This window comes from Carlito syrichta, unplaced genomic scaffold (assembly GCF_000164805.1).
Source record: "Carlito syrichta isolate Samal-C Ts95f unplaced genomic scaffold, Tarsius_syrichta-2.0.1 Scaffold308158, whole genome shotgun sequence".
NCBI classification, from domain to species: domain Eukaryota; kingdom Metazoa; phylum Chordata; class Mammalia; order Primates; family Tarsiidae; genus Carlito; species Carlito syrichta.
This window is the reverse complement of record NW_007252254.1, coordinates 488094-508356: the sequence shown is the minus strand read 5'-3', so window position 1 is coordinate 508356 and position 20263 is coordinate 488094. Positions and strand designations below refer to the sequence as shown.

The window sequence follows — 20263 nt, the reverse complement described above, 5'->3', positions numbered from 1 at the left end:
CACCTCATCTCCACAATAAATCAAAAAATTAGCCGGGCGTGGTAGCGCACACCTGTAGTTCCAGCTACCTGGAAGGCTGAGGCGGAAGGATCGCCGGAGCCCAGCAGGTCGAGGCTGCGGTGGCCGGGAGCGTCCACTGCACTCCAGTCTGGGTGACAGAGTGAGACTCCAACTCAAAATAAAAAAAGAAAAGAAAAGAAAAGGATATCAAATCTGTTTTGTCACCTTCTTCTGGGCTGTTTTTCCTTTGCCAGCCTATTCATGGTTTGTGTGTCCTGGAATTTTATCCTTGTCTTTTCTCATCCTTCATGTCTATTCTGTGAAAGCCCAAACATCCTCATGACTTCTGCTTCTACCTAACTCATGACTGCAAATCTAAAGATAAATCTTCAGCCTTGAGCACCCAGTGTCCTGCCAGACATCTCCAGCTGGCCATCTAGAAAGAACTCAGTCTTTCTAGAATTATTCTCTTTCTCTTATCCCTGCAAATGTGCTCTGCTACCTTCCCTTCTCATCTAAGCTCAAAGTGCTGAGTGTCTTCACTTCATCACCTTCTACTCTGTTAATCTTGCAAGATATGGTGGGATGGGGAATGTGTCACCTCTCACTGGTGAGCTGAATGACCTTAAGTCCCCATCCTACTCTGCGACTTGGCTTCATCAGTAAAATAGTGATTAGACCAGAAAAATCTCCATGGCTCACCCTCCATAATCTATTTAAAAATTTACAAGTCTTTGGGAAAAACTAGCACAGGTTCATTTTATCCATGGAGGATGAAGTGCATATACTGTCTTTCACTGAACCCTTTAAGCAACATTGTGGAAGGTCAACAGAACTACAGGTGCAAAATTTTCACACTTCTGGAGGACTCCATAATGAAAGTATTTCTGTCTTGGGGTTGCCATCCTTGGCTTGACCAGAAGGCTTTTCCTTCCCTGATTTAAAAAAAGAATGCCTTCCCTCCCTTGCAGGTAGTACCAGTGACATCATGACGAGTGATCACAGCCCTGTCTTTGCTACATTTGAGGCAGGAGTCACTTCTCAGTTTGTCTCCAAGAATGGTAAGCAATGGACAGTGTCTGTTTCTCTGTTTTCCTCAAAGACAAGGGGTATTGGGCACTCATCTTCTGATTTCAGCATCAGTTGGCCACGTTAGATGAAGGTGCATCCTTCTGGGCAAGTCCACAGTTCATCCATCAGGTCTCTTCATGTCCAAGCCACAGTAGGATCTCAGTTCAGAAAACTTACTTGCTCTGGTTGGCAAATATATCAGCCTTTTGAGTCTCAGTTTTAGTCTGAAAATATTGGTAAGTTAGTGTTTATTGAGTTGTGTCCTGTCTACCACCAAAGATGAATCTGGGGGATCATGGGGCATGTATAAACATTTATTAGCAGTGCATTTATTTTAATATGGTTTAAATTTGTCTCTTGACTGGGCGCAGTGGCTCAAGGCTGTAATCCCAGAACTTCGGGAGGTAGAGGCAAGAGGATTGTCTGAATCTAGGGGTTCCAGACCAGCCTGGGCAACTTGGTGAGACCTCCTCTCTACAGTAAATTTTAAAAAAACTTAGCCAGGTGTGGTGGAACACACCTGCAGTTCCAGCTACTTGGAAGGCTGAGGCAGAAGAATCATCCAAGCCCAATAGGTTGAGGCTATGGAGGCCAGAAGCATGACGTAGCACTCCAACCTGGGTGACAGAATGAGACTCTGACTTAAAGAAATAAAAAATTGTCTCTTCTGTGTAAGGCAAACAACATTGGCTTCCCATTTAGAATTGTGATGCACCTTACTTTATTTCATTTAAATTTTAAAAATGAGTCTATTTAAAGAAAATATTAAGTAAATAGTACAGGTACGTGGTAGGCAGAGATGGTAAAAATTGTGAAGATGTGATGCAGATGACTGAATTTTGGGAACACTAGAGTAAATGATTCTTAGATTTGCAGATAATTTTTCAAAGGAACCAGCTGTGTCCTGGTTCCAGTCTATCCTCATCCCAACGAGGACAGGTGTTCTCTGTAACTTGGTCATCCAGTTCTCAACCTGGGTGTCAGGAAAACATGGTGTCACCTCCTCTTGCCCACTCCCTACTTCTGTGGTCAGCAATCTGGGCTCATTTGGGATGACTGAGAGTGGGGACTCTAATACAAGTTAGGAAAGTTTGTCTTCACTCATGTCCTTCATTGTCATGATGGATGTAGGTGAGGCTGGAACACTGTTCCTGGGATGTTCTTCTCCACGCTGTTGGGTCTAACATCCACAGCACCAGCAATGTCACTTCCCTTCTCCACCCAAGCCTTGACCCACCACCCTGTCTCCTTCCGAGTGCTGGTCATTGTCCTTCCAGAAACTTCCTAGCCTTTAGGTTCCACCTCTTCCCCAACTCTCACCTGTCTCCCCTTTCCCTGAGTTCCTGCAGCATTGATGGGGTTGCCCCTGCCATCTCCTCCTCGGTTACTGGGTAGAGCATCCTTAGTGTCAGGCTCAGCTTGCCTCCACTGGGACTTTGTACATAGGTGATGCTCAGACATACTGATTACCTGAATTGAGTATTGATTGAATGCCGACCTAAGCAGCGCCTGGTCTAGGGGTTTAGAAAGAGAAAAGAAGAAAGGAAGAGTGGGAAAAATGGAGGAAGGAAACAATGTTCTTGCTCTCAAATGGCTCAGGATTTATATGGAAGGAAAGAACACTTGTTTACAGCCAGCTTAAGGGTGCTTGCAAAAACATCATTAAGTTAATCCAGTTACAAGCAAGTTAACTGAGTATAGATGAGCTTATGGAGCCCAGAGTAAAAAGTGTGAGTAACTGGCCTAAGGAAGAAAGAGCAAGAATTTTAGAAACTGAACAGATTTGGGCAGTGAGCAACTGTACCATTCTACAAACTCTCTTTACCAGAACTGGTGGGTAGACTGAGGTAGGGAGGTGAAGGGAGTTGCCCAAGGCCATGCAGTTTTAGCAGCATCCCTGAGCCTTGCTCTTGACTCCTTGAACTCTTCACCTTCTGCTCTGCATCATTGTCAGCTCATGATGCCTGAGAGAGGCCATGACCATTGTTGGGATGCTCAAGTGGGAGGTGGGTCTTGTTGTAACTTTACCTCAAGCAAAGATCTCCTTCCTCTAGACTCCCACTGTACTTGGATTCTAGCAAGGAGCTCAGTGTATGGGAGGAGGATCGGCTTGAAACGCTGAATCTCTAAGCGCATCATGGAATTGAACCCCTGTCCTCCCCTGTTCCAGGCCCTGGGACCGTCGACAGCCAAGGGCAGATTGAGTTTCTCAGGTGCTATGCCACATTGAAGACCAAGTCCCAGACCAAATTCTACCTGGAATTCCACTCAAGCTGCTTAGAGAGTAAGTGGCTGCAGTGGGTGGGGCAGGCCACAACTCTTTCTCATAAATGCCTTTTCATAAACAGTGCTTTGTCCTATTTCTCCTCCCCCCCCCCCGGAAAGGACTCACAGATGGGCCTCAGTGGGGTCAGACAAGTGGAGCTTCAGGTGGAGGGTCTAGGGGACACTCAGTTCCTGTGAGGTGGGTCTCCCTGTGGCCTGGGTGGCCGCTTCTCCAGCCCTTGGGGGAGGGGCAACCATGGATGTACTGCTCCCTCAGTCCCTTATAGGCAGCAGGTCCCTCCCTGCCCACTCCACAGTGGGGCAGACTGTGACCCACTCAAAGTTTTCCCCATGCTGGGGCTCTGACTCAACCAGAGAGTGCTGACCCAAGGTCCAGAGCTCATAAAGGTCGGCACTGGGGCCTGGACAGCTACAACTCACTGCCCATTGTTGCCCTGGCCCCTCTTGCTTTTTCGAAACAACAGCAGCTTTCTCAGGCAGTCTGCAGCATCCAAAAACAAGCTGGAGACGGACAGCCTCCTCTGAGCCAGCAGCCTTTAGCACAAACTGTGTTTAGGAAACATGATTTCTGGGTGACATTTCTAGGCATATTGTCTGAAGTTGTCTCATGGCAAGGGAAGATTTGTGTGGTGTCTAGCACTCCTTGCTGAGATGGTCTGGACAGTGGCAGGGGAGGGGAAGGGGACATCAACTCCACAAAAGGGCATTTTGTGAGGGCACAACTGGGATGCATCCAGAAATCAGGAAGAAGCATGACCCGCCAGCAACAATTCTGTCTCTCCACTGACTAACTTCCTTCTCTGACTCCACCAGGCCCAGGCCTGATGATAGAGCAGCCTTCGTCTCTGAGTTCCCAAGCCCCAGTTCACCAAGCAGGGTCAAAGCAGTTCCAAAAATGATGAGGATTCTTGTGCGGGTGTTTTTAATAAACTATCGAGACACTTGCATACATTTCTATGGAAACAGCATATTAGGAGGCTTAAATTAGAATTTCAAAAGGCTGCTATCTTGAGTGGCGTGGGATGAGCTGTCATGTTTCCTAATCTTCTTGCCTATGATGTGATGATTTCTTTGTTGCCTGGTTTGTTGCAAAGAGGAGATGGAAAGGAGGGGGAATCTCTTTGATTTTCCTAAAAATAATTAGACTGTGTTGGCAAATGACCATCTCCTGCACAAAAACAGAATCCCCAACAAGCCTGACTCCTAAATGATGCTGAGGCCCCCAAAGATTAAAAAAAAAAAAAAAAAAAAGGAGTGAGAGCTTCTTCCTACGTTTAGGCAGTTCATCTGGTTCTTGCTGTTTTCTGAAAACCAGCCTTCTTATCCTCCAACAGGTTTTGTCAAGAGTCAGGAAGGAGAAAATGAAGAAGGGAGCGAGGGAGAGCTGGTGGTGAAGTTTGGTGAGACCCTTCCAAAGGTAATTCCTGGGGTTAGGTGTTCCCAGGGAGAATTTTGCATTCACCAGACTAGCATTACCAGCCAGTGGCAGAACTACAGCTGGGCCTGAGCAGAGAGCAGGAATCACACAGACCAGATGCAGAAGAGGCCAGCCTCAGACTTGCCAACCCTGCGAGCAAGCTCTCATTCAAGGTGGTTTCTGGTATGCTTTTCAGCAGTGGTATAAGTGGCCCCAATATTCCCAAATGGTTTCAATTCCCCTAATGGATATAAGAAGGGATCTAGAGGTCAGCTCGTCTAACCACGTGATTTTACAAAGAAGGAAACTGAGGTGCAGAGCCAAGAGACTTTTGTTCAAGGTCATGTGGTTGTAGTGACAGACCCAGTCCCCAAGACCCCCAATTCCCCTTTGGTGCTCGTTCAGCACCGGCTTGTAGAATCAAGTGAAGGCAGAGAGAAGAGTTTGTTGGTATCTAACCATACATGTGAACGCAGGAAGTACTTGACATGACTGTGGCCCCACACAAACAGAAGGTAGCATTAAAAATATGCAGGCAGGCTGGGTGCAGTTGCTCATGCCTATAATCCCAGCACTTTGGGAGGCTGAGGTGAGAGGATTGTCTGAGCCTGAGGGTTCGAGACCAGCCTGGACAACTTGGTGAGACCTCATCTCTACAATAAGTCAAATAATTAGCCAGGCATCATGGCGCATGCCTGTAGTTACAGCTACTTGGAAGCCTGGGGTGGAAGGATTGCCTGAGCCAAGCAGGTTGAGGCTGTGGTAGCCAGGAGCATGCCACTGCCCTCCCGCCTGGGTGACAGAGTGAGACTCCATCTCAAAAAAAAGAAAGAAAGAAAAGAAAAAGAAAAGAGGCAGGCAAACCTTAGTGGGAACACATTCATCTTTATTTTAGAAAAATTGACTTTCTACGAAACCGCTCTAGTGATGCTAAATTGACAGTGGAGGTATTTGCTGTCACTGAATACGAACTTAGCTGCTTCAGATGTTCATGCTAGGTTCGAAGTGGAGAAGGACACAATTGCTTTCTCCTATCACAAAGGGAGTCCAGGGCTAGCAGATCCATCACAGGAGGATGGGGCCTTGGGGGCTTGCCTGGAAGAGTCCCTCACAGGTGACACCCAAGGTGAGTTTTAAAGTACAGCATTAAACAGGTGGAGGGACACATCATCTCTCCAGCTGGGACAGATTTTGTGGGGCTGGGCTACCCACGCTGGCATTAACCATTGATTGGAACCAACTCTTGGGCCACATAGAAAGGCCATTTCATCTCAGGAACAGAGGCTGATCCCAAACTCCAGATTTTTCTGATTTGGGTTTAATTTCAAATCACCTAGAGGCCTCAGCCAGTTCAACTGACTCTGATTGGGGTCTTCCACTGAAGCCCTGGGACAGCTGCCTGAGGATAGCCTCCCAAGTCTTGGGGACTCTGGGATCCAAGGAGACGTTTCTGCCTCACCCAACCCAAGCCCACCCTCCTGCTCCTCCTCTCCTGCCACTTCCATGCAGGACCTGAACAATTGTTTCCTCTGGTGAAGTTGTGTGATACCCGCTCTCAGTCCCCAGCACATCCACCCCCTTGTCCAGCCCAGAAACCACCCAGGACACCTTGTCTTCCTCCACACCCTAACTGTCACCATCTTAACTGCTGTTCCTCCTACCTCTGGCCCTCTTCTCCATCCCAGTGCCCCTTCCCAGGGGGCTCCACCCCTCCTATCTTCCTACTAAGGCATCCTGAAGTCTGGTGGATCTTTCTGGAATGCCCATCTGATCCTGGCATTTCCCTCTCTATCTGGTCGACTCCCTGGTGCCAAGTGGGGTGGGCCCCCCTCACTCTTCAGCCTCCTCTTCTGCTGTTCCTACAGAACTGTGGGGGCCTTCACTGCCTTCTGCTCCTTGACCCTCTACCTCCACTCTTGTCACCTGACAGCCTTTTCTCTTCTCCCTCTAAATCCCTGTTGTGGTGCCACAGATAATCCCCCTCCATGCTACCCTCCATTATAGTAGTTGTGTCGCTCAGAGACGTTCATTGTTCAGATATTTGTCACCCCACTCCCTATTGCATCTCAAGGAGGACAGGATCTTCTTCTGGCCCTGGCCCCAGGTCTAACTTAGAGCCAGACATCACTACATGTCAGTGAGTCAAGTGGTTGGTGTTGTCACAGACTCCTACAATGCCCCAGAACTCCACTACAATTTCCAGTCATTTGTTCTTGAACTTTCTAAATGGTGAGATAGAGAGTCCATCCTATTGGTCAATGTAGCACGCAGAGCCCTGTTTCAGGGCCTTTTTGGGGTCTGTGGAAGGGAAGGAAGGGGACAGCCTAAAGCAGTGTATGACTTTTTTATTTGGCCCTTCTGTGTTGGTGTCATCGTGAAGAACAGTCCTGTGTTGTAGAGGCACTAGTTGCTAGTGTGTGCAACACTCCCCCGCTGTGCTTACACAGGCTCAGCCCTGGTGAGGTCTGAGGTTCCTCCATTGCTGAGCAAAATCTGCCATTGCCATAGCCCCAGCCCCAGCCAGACTAGTGGAGTCAGTGTGTGTGTGTGTGGGGGGAGCCAACAGTTTCTAGCTCTAAAAAGTTACTCACAGCAGGAAGTCAGGGACAGACCTGTGATGCAGAAGTCTGTGCCAAGACATACCCAACAGCCCCCAGGATACTCCAGGCCTCACTGGGGGGCTCTGCTGCAGCAAACACAGAAGCCATATCCTCCCAGGTGGGGGCCAAGCCCGTGGTGCCACATTGGATGTAGTTGCAGTCCTGGAGGAGGCCAAGAGGAAGGACTGTGCCCTGCTGGAAGGAACCTGGGACAGAGTAGGGTGCATGGGTCATTCCAGACCTGGTTCCAGACCCCATTTCCCTATCACCTGGTCTCCTCCCGCATGATACTGGGATGTGCAGAGAAAGGAAGGGAGGCCTGAACTGGGGCCCATTTGGGATTAGGCCTTCTCCTTGGAACCTGGGAATGCAGCCCAGCTTAAGAAGCCTGGGGTAGAGTGTGGTTGGGGGAACAGGGAAGAAATTTAACTCCCGCCTTTCTAGGTAGGGTGTGCACATGGGTTCCTACCTGAGATTTGAATCAGCTTAACAAGAACACCTTCCATCCTATTTCTCACACACACTCCATTTCTGATCGGCAACACTCCTCCACCTGTTCACTCACCTGTCCTTTCACCTGTCTCCTACCTGTCAGCTCTAATCCTGTGCCCTTCTCTCTGCAGCTGAAGCCCATCATCTCTGACCCCGAGTACCTGCTGGACCAGCACATCCTCATTAGCATTAAGTCCTCTGACAGCGATGAATCCTACGGTAAGGGCCTTGGATCAGACACCACACCAGCCTCTGACAAAGAGAGAGGCAGCAGTACCTCCTTCAGGGAAAGTCCACCTGCCACCCCCACTCTATTCTCCTGTCACTCCTTTTCTCATTCCAGGACTGCTGGAAGAACTGTCACCAGTAAGTCATCCTTGCCTCCCCATCAGGCTGTGGGCAGAACAACCAGCAGTCACAGCCCCTCCTATTTACTGAGCCTTCCCTGCGTGTCAGATGGGTGTCAGGGGCTTTGCAGGTGTTATCTAATTTAATCCTGACAAGACCTTGCGAAGCAAGTACTATTCAGATGAGTAAACAGAGGCTCAGAGAGCTCAAGTGACTTGTCCAACTCAAACAAATAGCAATTGGCTAAGCACTTGTTTGAACCCAGGTCTGCCTACACTGCTCTGCTTGTGTGTCCTGGCCAGTCTCCTCAGCTTGTGTGTCCTGGCCGTCCTCCAGCAGCCTCCCTCCACATGAGGACTATCTCCCCCAGCCAGAGGGATTTGAGCTGAGGTGTGGTAGGGTCCCCTGGGTGGGGCTTTGGGTGCCAGAAACATCTGCCCAGTACTCTCTGGTCTTCTGCTCAGCCCAACCTCCCTCCTTCCCAGCAGGCTAGTAGAAGCCTGTGCCTCCAATAAATGTCCCACGAGAGAGATACCAGCGGTCTTTGTACCACCTGCAGTCTGTCTGGATTCTCTCTTGCACTTGGTACATCCATTGTGGCTAGAGCACAGGGTGAGAGGGGAAGGGACCAGGCAGAGGCTGGAGGCAACTCTTTACAAGCCAGGATAACTGTGCATGAAAGCAATCGGGAGTCACTGAAGATTCAGGTAAGGCAGTAATAGAATCAGAGTCATGTCTTAGAAATCTGTTTGCAGTGATCAAGACGAAAGATGAGCAAGCCATAATGAAGAGAGTGATAGTATTTAACACCCAGGTGTTGGCAGAGCCTATACAGTGGGTGACTATGCAAGAGGTTATCCTCTGTGACAAAATAAAAGTAGTGACAGTAAAAAGGGAGAGAAGAGGATACCATTGAGAAGTATAGGGTAGAGAAATTGTTTGGGCATGAGGACTGGGGAAAAGTGGTGTCAAGGATGACCCTGCACTTCCTGTCTGAGCAGCTGGGTTAATGGTGCTTCCATTCCTGCACCGCATCAGTTACACTACAACAGACAGAGAGTTGGAGAAGACCAAAGGCTGTGGTGTTGGGGACACCATCAGAAAAGAGTTGAATTGCCTGGATAGTGGTTCGCACTTATAATCCCAACACGTTGGGAGGCTGAGGTGAGGAACATCACTTGAGCCTAGGAGTTCTAGACCAGCCTGGATGATTTAGAGAGGCATTGTGATATGGCCAGGCATGGAGGCTTGTGCCTATAGTCCCAGCTGCTCAGGAGGCTGAGGTGGGAAGATCACTTGAGGCCAGGAGTTGGAGGCTGCAATAATCTATGATTTCACCGCTGCACTTCAGCCTGGGCAACAGAGCAAGAAAGGATAGCCCTGCAAGTGGTTGCCTACTGTGCAGGCTTTCCCAACACCTGGGTGTAGGCATTAACACTCCCCTCATTGGGGAGGTGTGGAAAGGATGCCGGGAAATCTGAAGAGACTTGTGCAAGGTCATGTAGCTACTAAGTGGCTTATCAGAGGTAACTATATGACCTTGGACTTGAGCCCAGGCAGCCCAGCTCCAAAATCTCTGCCCTTCTCCCCCTGCCCAGTATAGTGCCAGTAGTGGGTTCCTGCTTCAGGGCAGGGGTGGGCAGAGCCTGAGGAGCATGAGGGCTCTGAATCAGGACCTCCACGTCTATCCTGACAGGGGCGAGAGGATCCATGAAGATGCTGGAATATTTGAAGCTTGGGTGGCAGGAAACAGTCAGTACAAGCAGCAAATGCTTCCATTTTCTCATTCAAATCCTATATTCCGACTTCGTTTCCTTGCCTTGATATGCATTCTCACAAACAGCATATCACAATAATAAAAAGGGAAAGAAATCAACAGGCAGTCTCATTCCCCAGTGCAGCAATCATTTCCATTTTGTCTTTGCATTTCTGTCCTCATGTCCAGGCATACATTTTTCATACTTCTCATCACAGAGGTACCATTTTATACTCTGCTTTCCTCACCTAGTATTAGACAAAACACACTTTCCATGGTCCTCCTACACTCTTTGTGATTGTCCCTTTTGATGACTGCACAATATTCCCTGAATTTGCTGTGCATGTGTGTGTTTAAGTATTCCTTATTACCGTTATTGAGGCTCTGCCAGTTACTTTTATTGGTACTATCAACAAAACTGAGGTGGGCATTTTTTATTCTTCAGCTACATCTTTTATTCTTTTGGGTCATTTCTTTAGGACAGGTTCCCATGTTTGCTGGGTCAGAGGATATCAATATGTTTATGATCCTTAGCACTTGACATCAAACTGATTGCCATGAAGGCTGGTTCAGCTGACCTGCTACTACAGGTTTCCCCAGACTGAAATCTGGACCCTTGCTGATGTCATGTGTTATTTATCTCCCTTTTATTTTGTGCTAATTTTATGTCTGTGAGAGAGCACCTCACAGCTTCCTTAGTTTCTATTTTTGATGGCTAGGAAGGCTGAACTATATTCCATTTATTGAGGTTAATCTTTTGTGTGAAATGTCTGTTTGGATTATTGGTCTTGTATTGTCAGTCTTGTTTTATCATATCTTATATTGCATCAGACCTTAAGAAGTTACCATTTCCAGGCTGAGGTGAGAGGATTGCTTGAGCCCAGGAGTTCAATACCAGCCTGGACAACATAACAGACCTTGTCTCCACAAAAAATTAAAAACTTAGCTAGGTATGGTAGTGCATGCCTGTAGTCCCAGTTACTTGAGAGGCTGAGGCAGGAGGATCACCTGAACCCAGGAGGTTGAAGCTGCAGTGAACCATGATCACGTCACTGCACTCTAGCCTGGGCAACAGAGTGAGACCCTGGCTCAAAAAAAAAAAAAAGAAGTTACCATCCCCTACAATCAGATTAGTGTTTAACTCGGTTTTTCTGCTACATTTTCTATGATATAATTGGGAATTTTTTCCACGTCAACTAATCCACACCGAGTTCATTTAGCTGTAAGTTTTGAGACACTTGCCCCAAATTGCTGTGGTATTATTCTGAAAGACTTATTAATTAGCCCTTGCGCCGGGTTCGGTGGCTCAGCCTGTAATCCCAGCACTTTGGGAGGCTGAGGTGAGTGGATTGCCTGAGCCCACGGGTTCAAGACCCACCTGGGCAACTTGGTGAGACCTCATCTCTACAATAAACCAAAAATTAGCCAGTCATGGTAGCGCACGCCTGTAGTGCCAGCTACTTGGAAGGCTGAGGTGGAAGGGTTGCCGGAACCCAGCAGGTTAAGGCTGCAGTGGCCGGGAGCGGCCACTGCACTCCAGTCTGGGTGACAGAGTGAGACTCCAACTCAAAAAAAAATTAGCCCTTGCCTGGGCCATAGTTTCGAAGAACTCTCTTTGGTGTTTCTACCATGAAAAAGTGAAGTCTTCATGTGACTTTCTCTCCCTTTCTCCACAGGTGAGGGCTGCATTGCCCTTCGGTTAGAGGCCACAGAAACCCAGTTGCCCATCTACACGCCTCTCACCCATCATGGAGAGCTGACAGGTCACTTCCAGGGAGAGATCAAGCTGCAGACGTCCCAAGGCAAGAAGAGGGAGAAGCTGTATGGTAAGCATGACCCCCTCTCCAGAGCCCTCTTCAGTCCCTGCCTTAGGGACAGGATTGTGCTTTCCCCCAGCAAACCCTTGCATATTCTCTTCACGGCAGCCTCAGAGCGTAAATTCAGTTTGGGAAAAGATCTCTGAGACGATGTGACCCAACTTTCACTTGAAGCAAGGATTTTCCCATAGACCCCCAACACCCAGAAGCCCCAGATTACCCTCCCCAACCTCAAGCAATTTACATCCTTAAGGACATGAAGCCTGTGAATTTTCCAGTGCTCCTCCTCTCACCCTCCATCAGCCTTTGGGTCTTGTCACTTCCCGTTAGTACCTCTACCACAAAGCAAACCTACCTCATGCTGAATGACTTTTTCCAGGTTACCCAGGGAAAGAGACCAATGCAATGGCTGCATTGGAGATTTAAAATTTCCCTTGTGACTTGTGCTTGTCCACACCACCACATGGTACCCATTCACATATACAGCACACCCTCTCCTATGGTGCCTACCTAGGGCTCTGCACCTTTCAAACTGCTTTCATATACCAGATACATCTGGGAGGCTCTGCCCTCATCCTTATACTTGTCTTTGACTTTTCCCTAATCTGACTCAGCATCCTCTAATCTCTTCTATTGAGACAGGGCTCCCTGACACCCTCTTCAACTTGAACTCAGGCCTTTCTGTTCTGTTAAACCCACTTTCTGGCTTTGGCTGGCCATCAGGAGGCATTGTTTATCATGCCTCGCAGAAGCAACACTTAGTCACATATACTCATCATAGGTGTTCCTTCCCCCATGTGAAATGCCAGCCTTGGGAGTCATCTCTTGTCTATTCCTAAATGAGACCCTGCTAATTTATCTCTTATGTAAAGTCACCACTCTGTCGCAAGAATATAAAAATGTGGCTAAGAGACCTGAATAACATGATGAGAACACTAGGGAGTATCTAGATTTGAATCTGTAATTTTCTCTTAATCCTGCTCAAAGTTCTAAAACTTGAAAATTAACATGAACACTTCTCAATAGTATCTATCATGTTAAAACTTCTCTGCTTGAAGTAATAAGAGTTTTGAGAAGTATAGAGCTGCCTAAAACTTGTAAATTATTTCTTCCGTTTACACAGGCAATAGGTGTGTTTTCCCCCCTTTTCCTCTTCACTTTAATTCCTGCTCAAAGCACTCAAATAACAATGCCTACAATGAATTGGCCTTTAGCGTTATACTTGATAATGCATAAAACGATCACCTCTTAAATGTCATCTCATTTATTCCCCACAACAGCATTGTTATTCTTGCTTGGTAGTTGGGGAAACTGAGGCACAGAGAGTTTCTGTGATTGGCTGCAGATCGCATACCTAGTAAGTAACTAGGTCAGGGTGAAAGTGTAGCGTCATCCAGTGCCCAGCTGGAATTCATAAAAGTTTCCTGCCTCTAACATGAACAGTGAAAGAGAAGAGTTGACTACATATGAACAGTATGGTGTCCTCCACGTCAAGGAAGGCTGTGGCCCATCAAGGGGTGCTGCCCCCCAGCATGTGGCTCCCCTGTCTGCCCTGTAGGAGTTCCTTTCTCTAGCAGGATAGTGGATTGGGGTGATGGGGACTCCACACCTTCACAACCACAAGTCAGAAATGAAGATGGGGGGGTCCCAGCTCCCCTTTAAGCCCCATGGACAGGTTGGCTTTGAGTACAAATGCTCTTCGCATTTATATATTACAAATACATTGCTATATTTGTTTTACTCTAATCTGACAAAACTTACTTGCCTGTTTTGTCCCTTGCTGAGACCAGTAAGTTGGAAACGCCACATGAAAGGACAACTCTGGGTCCCACGACGCAACTTTCCTCCTTCTGGAGCCATGACAGGCATAACTAACAATCACTAAACTCTTATGAGGCCTCAGAATCTCATTTAACCCACTTTCCCAGGTAGCCATTATTCACTGTCCAGCTTTGGCTCACAAGGGGAAACCAATTTGCCATCCCTGGCCCAAACTCAGGGGGCCGGGCCTTCATGTGCTCTTTCCTGGTCTTTTCCTTCCAGACTTCGTGAAGACGGAGAGGGATGAGTCCAGTGGGCCGAAGTCCCTGAAAAGCCTCACCAGCCATGACCCCATGAAGCAGTGGGAACCTGCCAGCAGGTAAAGCGGGGGTACTGGGGTTTGGTTACAAACCAGCGTGGCTCTGCAGGCCGAGGGCCCACAAGAATGTAAGCTGGAGCACAGAGACACCAAGGATGCAGGAGATAGGAAGCCCTACAGGAAGATGCTCCCCTGCCTTTCGCTCCACGAGGCTCCTGACTGCTGGAGAGACTGGTGTGACTGTGACAAAGCCTGGGAGACTTCTCCATGCTGGAAAGTTCCATTCAGCCCAATTAACTTTTGTTGACCCCTACTGTGTGTCCAGTTCTAGAGAAGCCAAGGCAGATTAGGTGCAGTCCCTGGCTTAGAAACTCACGGCCTGGTAGAAGCATGTGTAGTGATGGCAGAGATGACTGAATGATTCCAAGTCAACAAATGGTGGCCGTGTCTCCCATGGGACTGGGGACATCAGCAGTCATGGGGTCCATGGCCAGCAAACTCTATCCTGTTCCTAACGAAAGTCCCGAGAGGAAATGCACACAGGCTGTTCTTCACAGAGGCTGAACTAGGAATAATGTATTCTTAGGAGAAGGCCATCCTCAATAGCAGGGTCGCCCCAACTTGCTGATGTAGTTTCCTGAATTAAGCCAGTGAGGCCTCTGTTCTCTTTGCTGGCTCCCCTGCTGAGAGGGCAGAGCTGTGCCAGCGACCAACACAACTTGTTCCTCTCTTCTCTCCGGTCGCCACACCACGTGTCCTCTCAGCCCTTGCCCTCATCCCAGCCACCCCCACTGCACACAGGAACACTCATATCCTGAGCACTTCCAGGTCACAGCCATGGGGGCTCAGGCGTTCCCTCTCACCCTTCCTCCCCAACTATGGTCCCATCAGTGAATGCATCCTGACTCTAAAGAGTCTGCTGGGCTCCAGAATCAGAGTGGGTGCAGGGAAACAAACTGTTTCTCATTTTGGTGAGTATGAGAACTAGCATTTATTTCTTAGGCAGGCACAGGCGGATGGGAGCAAGGCGGATGGGAGCCAGGCGAGTGGGGCATTTCTTATCACCTGTGTACTCAGAACTCAGTTGGGTCTCATGAAGTCACTGGCTGACACAAAGGCAGCATGCAGTGTGTGTCTCTGTTAGGGCCACTTGCCTGGGTCTGGGTCATCCCCTCCTCAGCTTTAAGCTGATCGCCCCATTCCAGGTTCCACCCTTGACCTCCATAAACTCACACTCATTTTTTCAAACGCCGGTGTGGCTGTCTCTGTTCTGACACTGCATACACAAGCATGCAGGCTGATATGTTTCAGATGAACTCCTGTCAGATCCTGCCTGAAAATCCCCTCCTTCCCACTCCCCTAGCCACCCATACTGTCTCTTGGCCCTGCTGGCCTGATCAGCTTCTCATTCCATTCTCCCAACTTCCTCACTGGCCTTCAGACCGTAAGGCCAAGCCCCCCGCACCTCAGGGCCTCTGTATTTACTCTTACCACCACCAAGAACATTCTCCTCTTCCTTCTCTCTTACCTGCTTATCTTCTTATCTCAGCTAAAAGAGCTACTCCTCAAACGGGACCTTCCCTGGTCACCCAATGACCAGTTGGACCCTCCTGCTAGTCTCCATCTCTGCCTCTTGTCTCCATCTCTGCCTCTGCCTCTTGTTATTCCCAAACATCAGCACTACATAAATACCATGTCTCTCTGCTGAAATTGTTTGTTGTTTGTCTATCCCCTCAAATGTGAGTTCCATGAGAACAGAGACCCCAGCTGCCTCATTTACCACCATATTTCCTCCTTCTGGCCCAGTCCTGGTGCTGACTAGACTTCAGTAACTATTGTGCTTCATGGATGAATACATGAGTGAATGAATGAATCAATCAGTCCACTACCCACGAAGTGAAGGTGTTGAGGACAGCCTGAAATGGCCTGAGGGACATTAGAGGACATGTTCTTGGGCTGGAGCTGACCCCGAGAAGGGAAGATGTCCTGAGATGTGACTCTGTGTCTTCCCTGCAGGGCCCCTCCATGTGGTGGCTCCAGCATCACTGAAATCATCAACCCCAACTACATGGGAGTGGGGTCCTTTGGTCAGCCAGTGGCTCTGCACATGAAGCAGAACCTGTCTCCCGACCAGCAACCCACAGCCTGGAGCTATGACCCGCTGCCCAAGGACTCCTCCTTGGGGCCTGGAAGGGGAGAGAGTCCTCCAACACCTCCCTGCCAGCCACCCATATCACCCAAGAAGTTTTCATCCTCGACAGCAAACCGGGGTCCCTGCCCCAGGACGCAGGAGCCAAGGTAAGCATCCTCTTCCTTAGGACCTCTCTCTTCCCTGCCTGTGGGAGTCCCCTGGATTTTTTCCCTAGAATGGAAGCTTTGTGAGGGTAGGGATTGTCTGCTATGCTCACTATTTATCCTCAGGACCTGGAACACAGGAGACCCTCAAGGCATGTTGTAGAATCTCCCATATCCTAACCTATTGGTGCAACTTGATTTAAGAAAAAAAAAAAAAAGATAGAGCTGGGCATGGTGGCTCACACCTGTAATCCCAGCACTTTGGGAGCCCAAGGCAGGAGGATCACTTGAGCCTAGGAGTTCGAGAACAGCCTGGGTGACATACTGAGACCTCGTTTCTACCAAAAAATCAAAAAAATAGCTGGGCCTGGTGGTACATGCCTGTAGTCCCAGTTACTCGGAGGCTGATGCAAGAAGGATGGCTTGAGCCCAGGAATTCGAGACTGCAGTGAGCCATGATTGTGCCACTGTACTCTAGCCTGGGTGACAGAGTAAGATCTTGTCTCAAAAAAAGAGAGAAATTTGTAAAGATACCGCAAAAAAAGCAACCTCCTGTAAAAACATTTATCAAAAAATATGCTTCGGCCTCCTGTAAAAACATTTATCAAAAAATATGCTTGGTGGCTCGGCCTATAATCCCTCGCTTTGGGAGGCTGAGGTGAGTGAATTGCCTGAGCCCGCGGGTTCAAGATCTGCCTGGGCAACTCGACGAGACCTCATCTCTACAATAAATCCAAAAAAAGTAGCCGGGCATGGTAGCGTGCTCCTGTAGTTCCAGCTGCTTGGAAGGCTGAGGCGGAAGGATCACTGGAGCCCAGCAGGTGGAGGTTGTGGAGGGGCCCATGGAACATGAGTGGGAATTTCTATGTAGAAGCCCCTCCCAACCTCCACTTCCCCTCTCTTCTCAACCATGTGGGTCCCTGTTCCCATAGGCAACCTTCTAGTCTCTCCCATGGGGGACATTAGAAATTGGAACTAGGAATGCCAAAGGGAGGCAGAGCAGCCAGCCTGCAGAGGGAGCAGAATGTGGCGACGAAATCTCAGGGAAGCCCAGGAGGTTAGAGAAAGCTGATCTGAGTCTAGAACGGGTCCGGGCAGAAGGATGGGAATCAGAAAGGAGACCAGGTCAGGTAGCCGAGGAACCAATTCAGTACTTCCCAGAGCTGCAGCCACTCTCACGCACGGATGCTGCCGAACAAAGCAGAGCCAGCCCAGGAGCACCTTGTGGAAGCGCAGATGGGGAGCCCTGACAGTTTCTAGAAACCACAGGATGACAGATGGACATGAAAAGTGCAGGCCTAATTAACAATGGTTTAAGATATGCAAAATAGCATGAGCATTGTCTCCCTCCGGGGCTGTCTTTGCTGTTTTCGAATGACTTCCTCTAACACTGGTTTTTTTCTTTTCTCTGTGAGAACTTGGGTTTCCCAAGGGTGCTGACTGCCATGCAGCTGTTAGAACCAGCAGAGGGCGCGCTGTCTGTCACACTGTTCTCTTTTAGCTCCGTGCAGTTCTATTCCCATACCTGGCCTGGTGGGGCTTTCCTCTGAAGGGAGGAACAGCTCTTCCTCTAAAAAATGGGTAGATGAAAGGAAGGCAGGAAGGAAAGGAGAAAGAGAAGAACAGCACTGAACAGAATTGCCCTGGAGCTTAGCTGTGTCTCTCTTCACCTCTGGTTTTCAGAATTTGTTGATAATACCTCAGACTCTGGTCATTCCCTAAGAAACTTGGGGGAAGAAGAAACAGCCTCTTCCCCTGGAAAAATGAGGACAAAAGCCACTATACAGTGGGCATTGAGGTGCCTGTTTGGCAAGGGTCACCTTGTTGGGGACCCCAAGAAATGGAACTCTAAGCGACCATAAAGGGAAAGGAGGTTAATTACTTGTTTAAGTAAATGTTTTTAAGTTCCAAAGTAAAAGATTCTTTGTGCTTGACAATTTGAACACAGCTTGGGGAGAGTGTGTTCCCTCCAGCAAGCCCCATGGGGGATAGCCAAGACAGGCATTCACAGGCCAGGAGTCCCTGGAGAGTTCTAAGCTTGCTCCTTGCCAAGGAGGTAATTCAAGGTAGGAACCCCACAGCTCCCATGCCTACCTGCATCCCTCTCTGCTGCTCCAAGACCCCAGCTCAGCCAGAGTAATGGCTGTAGAAAATGGGGTCAGCAGCACCATGGGTGTTCTTTCACCATTGCCCCAAACTCATGTGGGGTGACTCACCGTTGAGTTTTCCCAGTATGGTTCCAGTTTTAGCACTAAAAGTCCCACTTCCAGGGAAGTCCTTCAATGCTAGGCAAAGGAAGACAACTGGTCACCTTAGACTGAAATCATTTGGTTAGGAGAAGAATTTTTCTCAGACCCTGGCCAATGCTTAGCTTCTTTAGAGAAGAATAGAGACTTGATGTGTCCTGAATCTGAGAAGTATAGTCATTTGTCACAGGAATTAACTCTGTCCCCGGGATGCCAATTCACTTATTCAACAACCATGACTTTCACTGGAAATTGATTTTTTGCGACCTTTGGGCTAGGGAATAAGACTTTTAAAAAAAAATTTTGTGGTTTTCCTCAGTCTCCCTCTGCCTGCCCCCACCAAGGCTTCCCTTCTCTAAGGGCTACAAAAGTTTCCTCTTAGAGGGAAGATTCTCTGGTCTCCATGGCTCTGCTCTTTTCCCAGAAGCGTGAGCTTTGGAATCCCAAAAATGCTTGTGTCCAGGGCTCTCTTCCTGGTCCTGCCCCCAATTCTCTGAAGTGAGCCCCCTCCTCCCATTTCAGCCACAGGGAAGAGGTGGCCAGGTGTCAGGTCCTCTTGCTTCTTCACCTGAAAACTCATGGTCATTGCTGTTGGTACCTTTCTAAGCTCTCTTCTCTAGACTAACAACAAAGGCCTTTGAGGGTCCACACAGGGATGTGAAAGAGGACCTTGGGTGGAGGGGTGGCTTTCCAAAGTTCTTGTTCGAGACCCCAACATTTCTAGTTGTGCAACTGCTCCCAGGACTTTCCAGAAAGTTATGGGTGAAACCCCTCTTTGGCATGCCCCTGAGGCTAGCCTCCCCTGAGCCCCCTGGCTCCTGGGCAAGGATGACATCCTGTCTCTGTCCCCTGAGCCCATATCTCCTCCCCAAAGAGTCTATTAGCCTTGGCTGGTAAGCACCTATGGGCTGCGTTTCAGCACACATCCCATCAGTGACAGACATCATGGCCTCAGCAGCTTGGTGGCTTCCCAGGGACCCACATTTTCTTCAGATAGCTTCCTTTTTGCAGAAAGCAGAACTCAGAACTCTCCCCTGGGAGATTTTGCCATTGGTCAGAAGGTGAAATGTATTCTCATTCCTCAATCTCTTAATTTGCTCAGCAGGAAATCACCTCAAGTAAGAGCAGTGATGAGTCAGAACACAAAGGGTTACAACACGAAATTCTTTCCCTACCCTTGTCAGGGGTCTGTTTTCTTGCTACTGATCTGTTTCCCCCAGTAGTCACAAATGTCCAAGTTCCCTCTGATTTTCACCACGACCTCCATTTGTTCTTTCCCACTGTGAGTTATGAAGCCTTCCAGGGAGAGGACTTCATGCAGCAGGAAGGAATACCGTGTTAATCGGGATGTCAACCTCCTGAGCACAGATTCTTGCTTGTGGCTGCTTCACTGCAGCTGGAGCAGTTCTACACATAGGCAGCTTCTGATGCATTTGGTAGATGGAGCTTCTTGAACTGAGACCCTTAAGTAGCACAGATGGTCACTGAGGAGAGAGGTCTGATCACCTTCCTGAGTGGCCATGCAAATGAGGGGTCAGAGTAGAATTGCTGGAGGCAGAATTGGTTGGGGGGGTGGGCAGGAAAGAAGGCCTGCTAGTGCAGTGAGGGTTGGGGCTGTGGAGAGCAAGCTCATCTGATGAGAATCTTTTTGTTCACTGATGCTCTGATGTGAATGGTTTTGTTGTTATTGTTGTTGGTTTTATGGTGGAAAAGATCCCAGGTCAGAACTGAGCTGCCTGTGAGGACAACAGTCAATTAACACAAAACTATCTCCTTCCTTCCTCGTTTTTTTTTCTTTTTTTAAAAATCGAGGTGAGGCTGAGCTTGGTGGCTCAGCCTGTAATCCCAGCACTTT

At 48.6% G+C, this 20263-nt stretch overlaps 1 protein-coding gene across 1 annotated transcript in view; it reads left to right on the top strand.

Moving 5' to 3' along the window:
- INPP5D (inositol polyphosphate-5-phosphatase D) overlaps window positions 1–20263 on the top strand; it is a 133379-nt gene that overhangs the window by 109968 nt on the left and 3148 nt on the right. Inside the window, exons 19-25 of the mRNA XM_008065112.2 lie at window positions 972–1061; window positions 3242–3355; window positions 4692–4774; window positions 7998–8085; window positions 11647–11796; window positions 13831–13927; window positions 15884–16165. Coding sequence (XP_008063303.1) covers window positions 972–1061; window positions 3242–3355; window positions 4692–4774; window positions 7998–8085; window positions 11647–11796; window positions 13831–13927; window positions 15884–16165 — 904 coding nt within the window. The remainder of the gene's footprint in view (window positions 1–971; window positions 1062–3241; window positions 3356–4691; window positions 4775–7997; window positions 8086–11646; window positions 11797–13830; window positions 13928–15883; window positions 16166–20263) is intronic.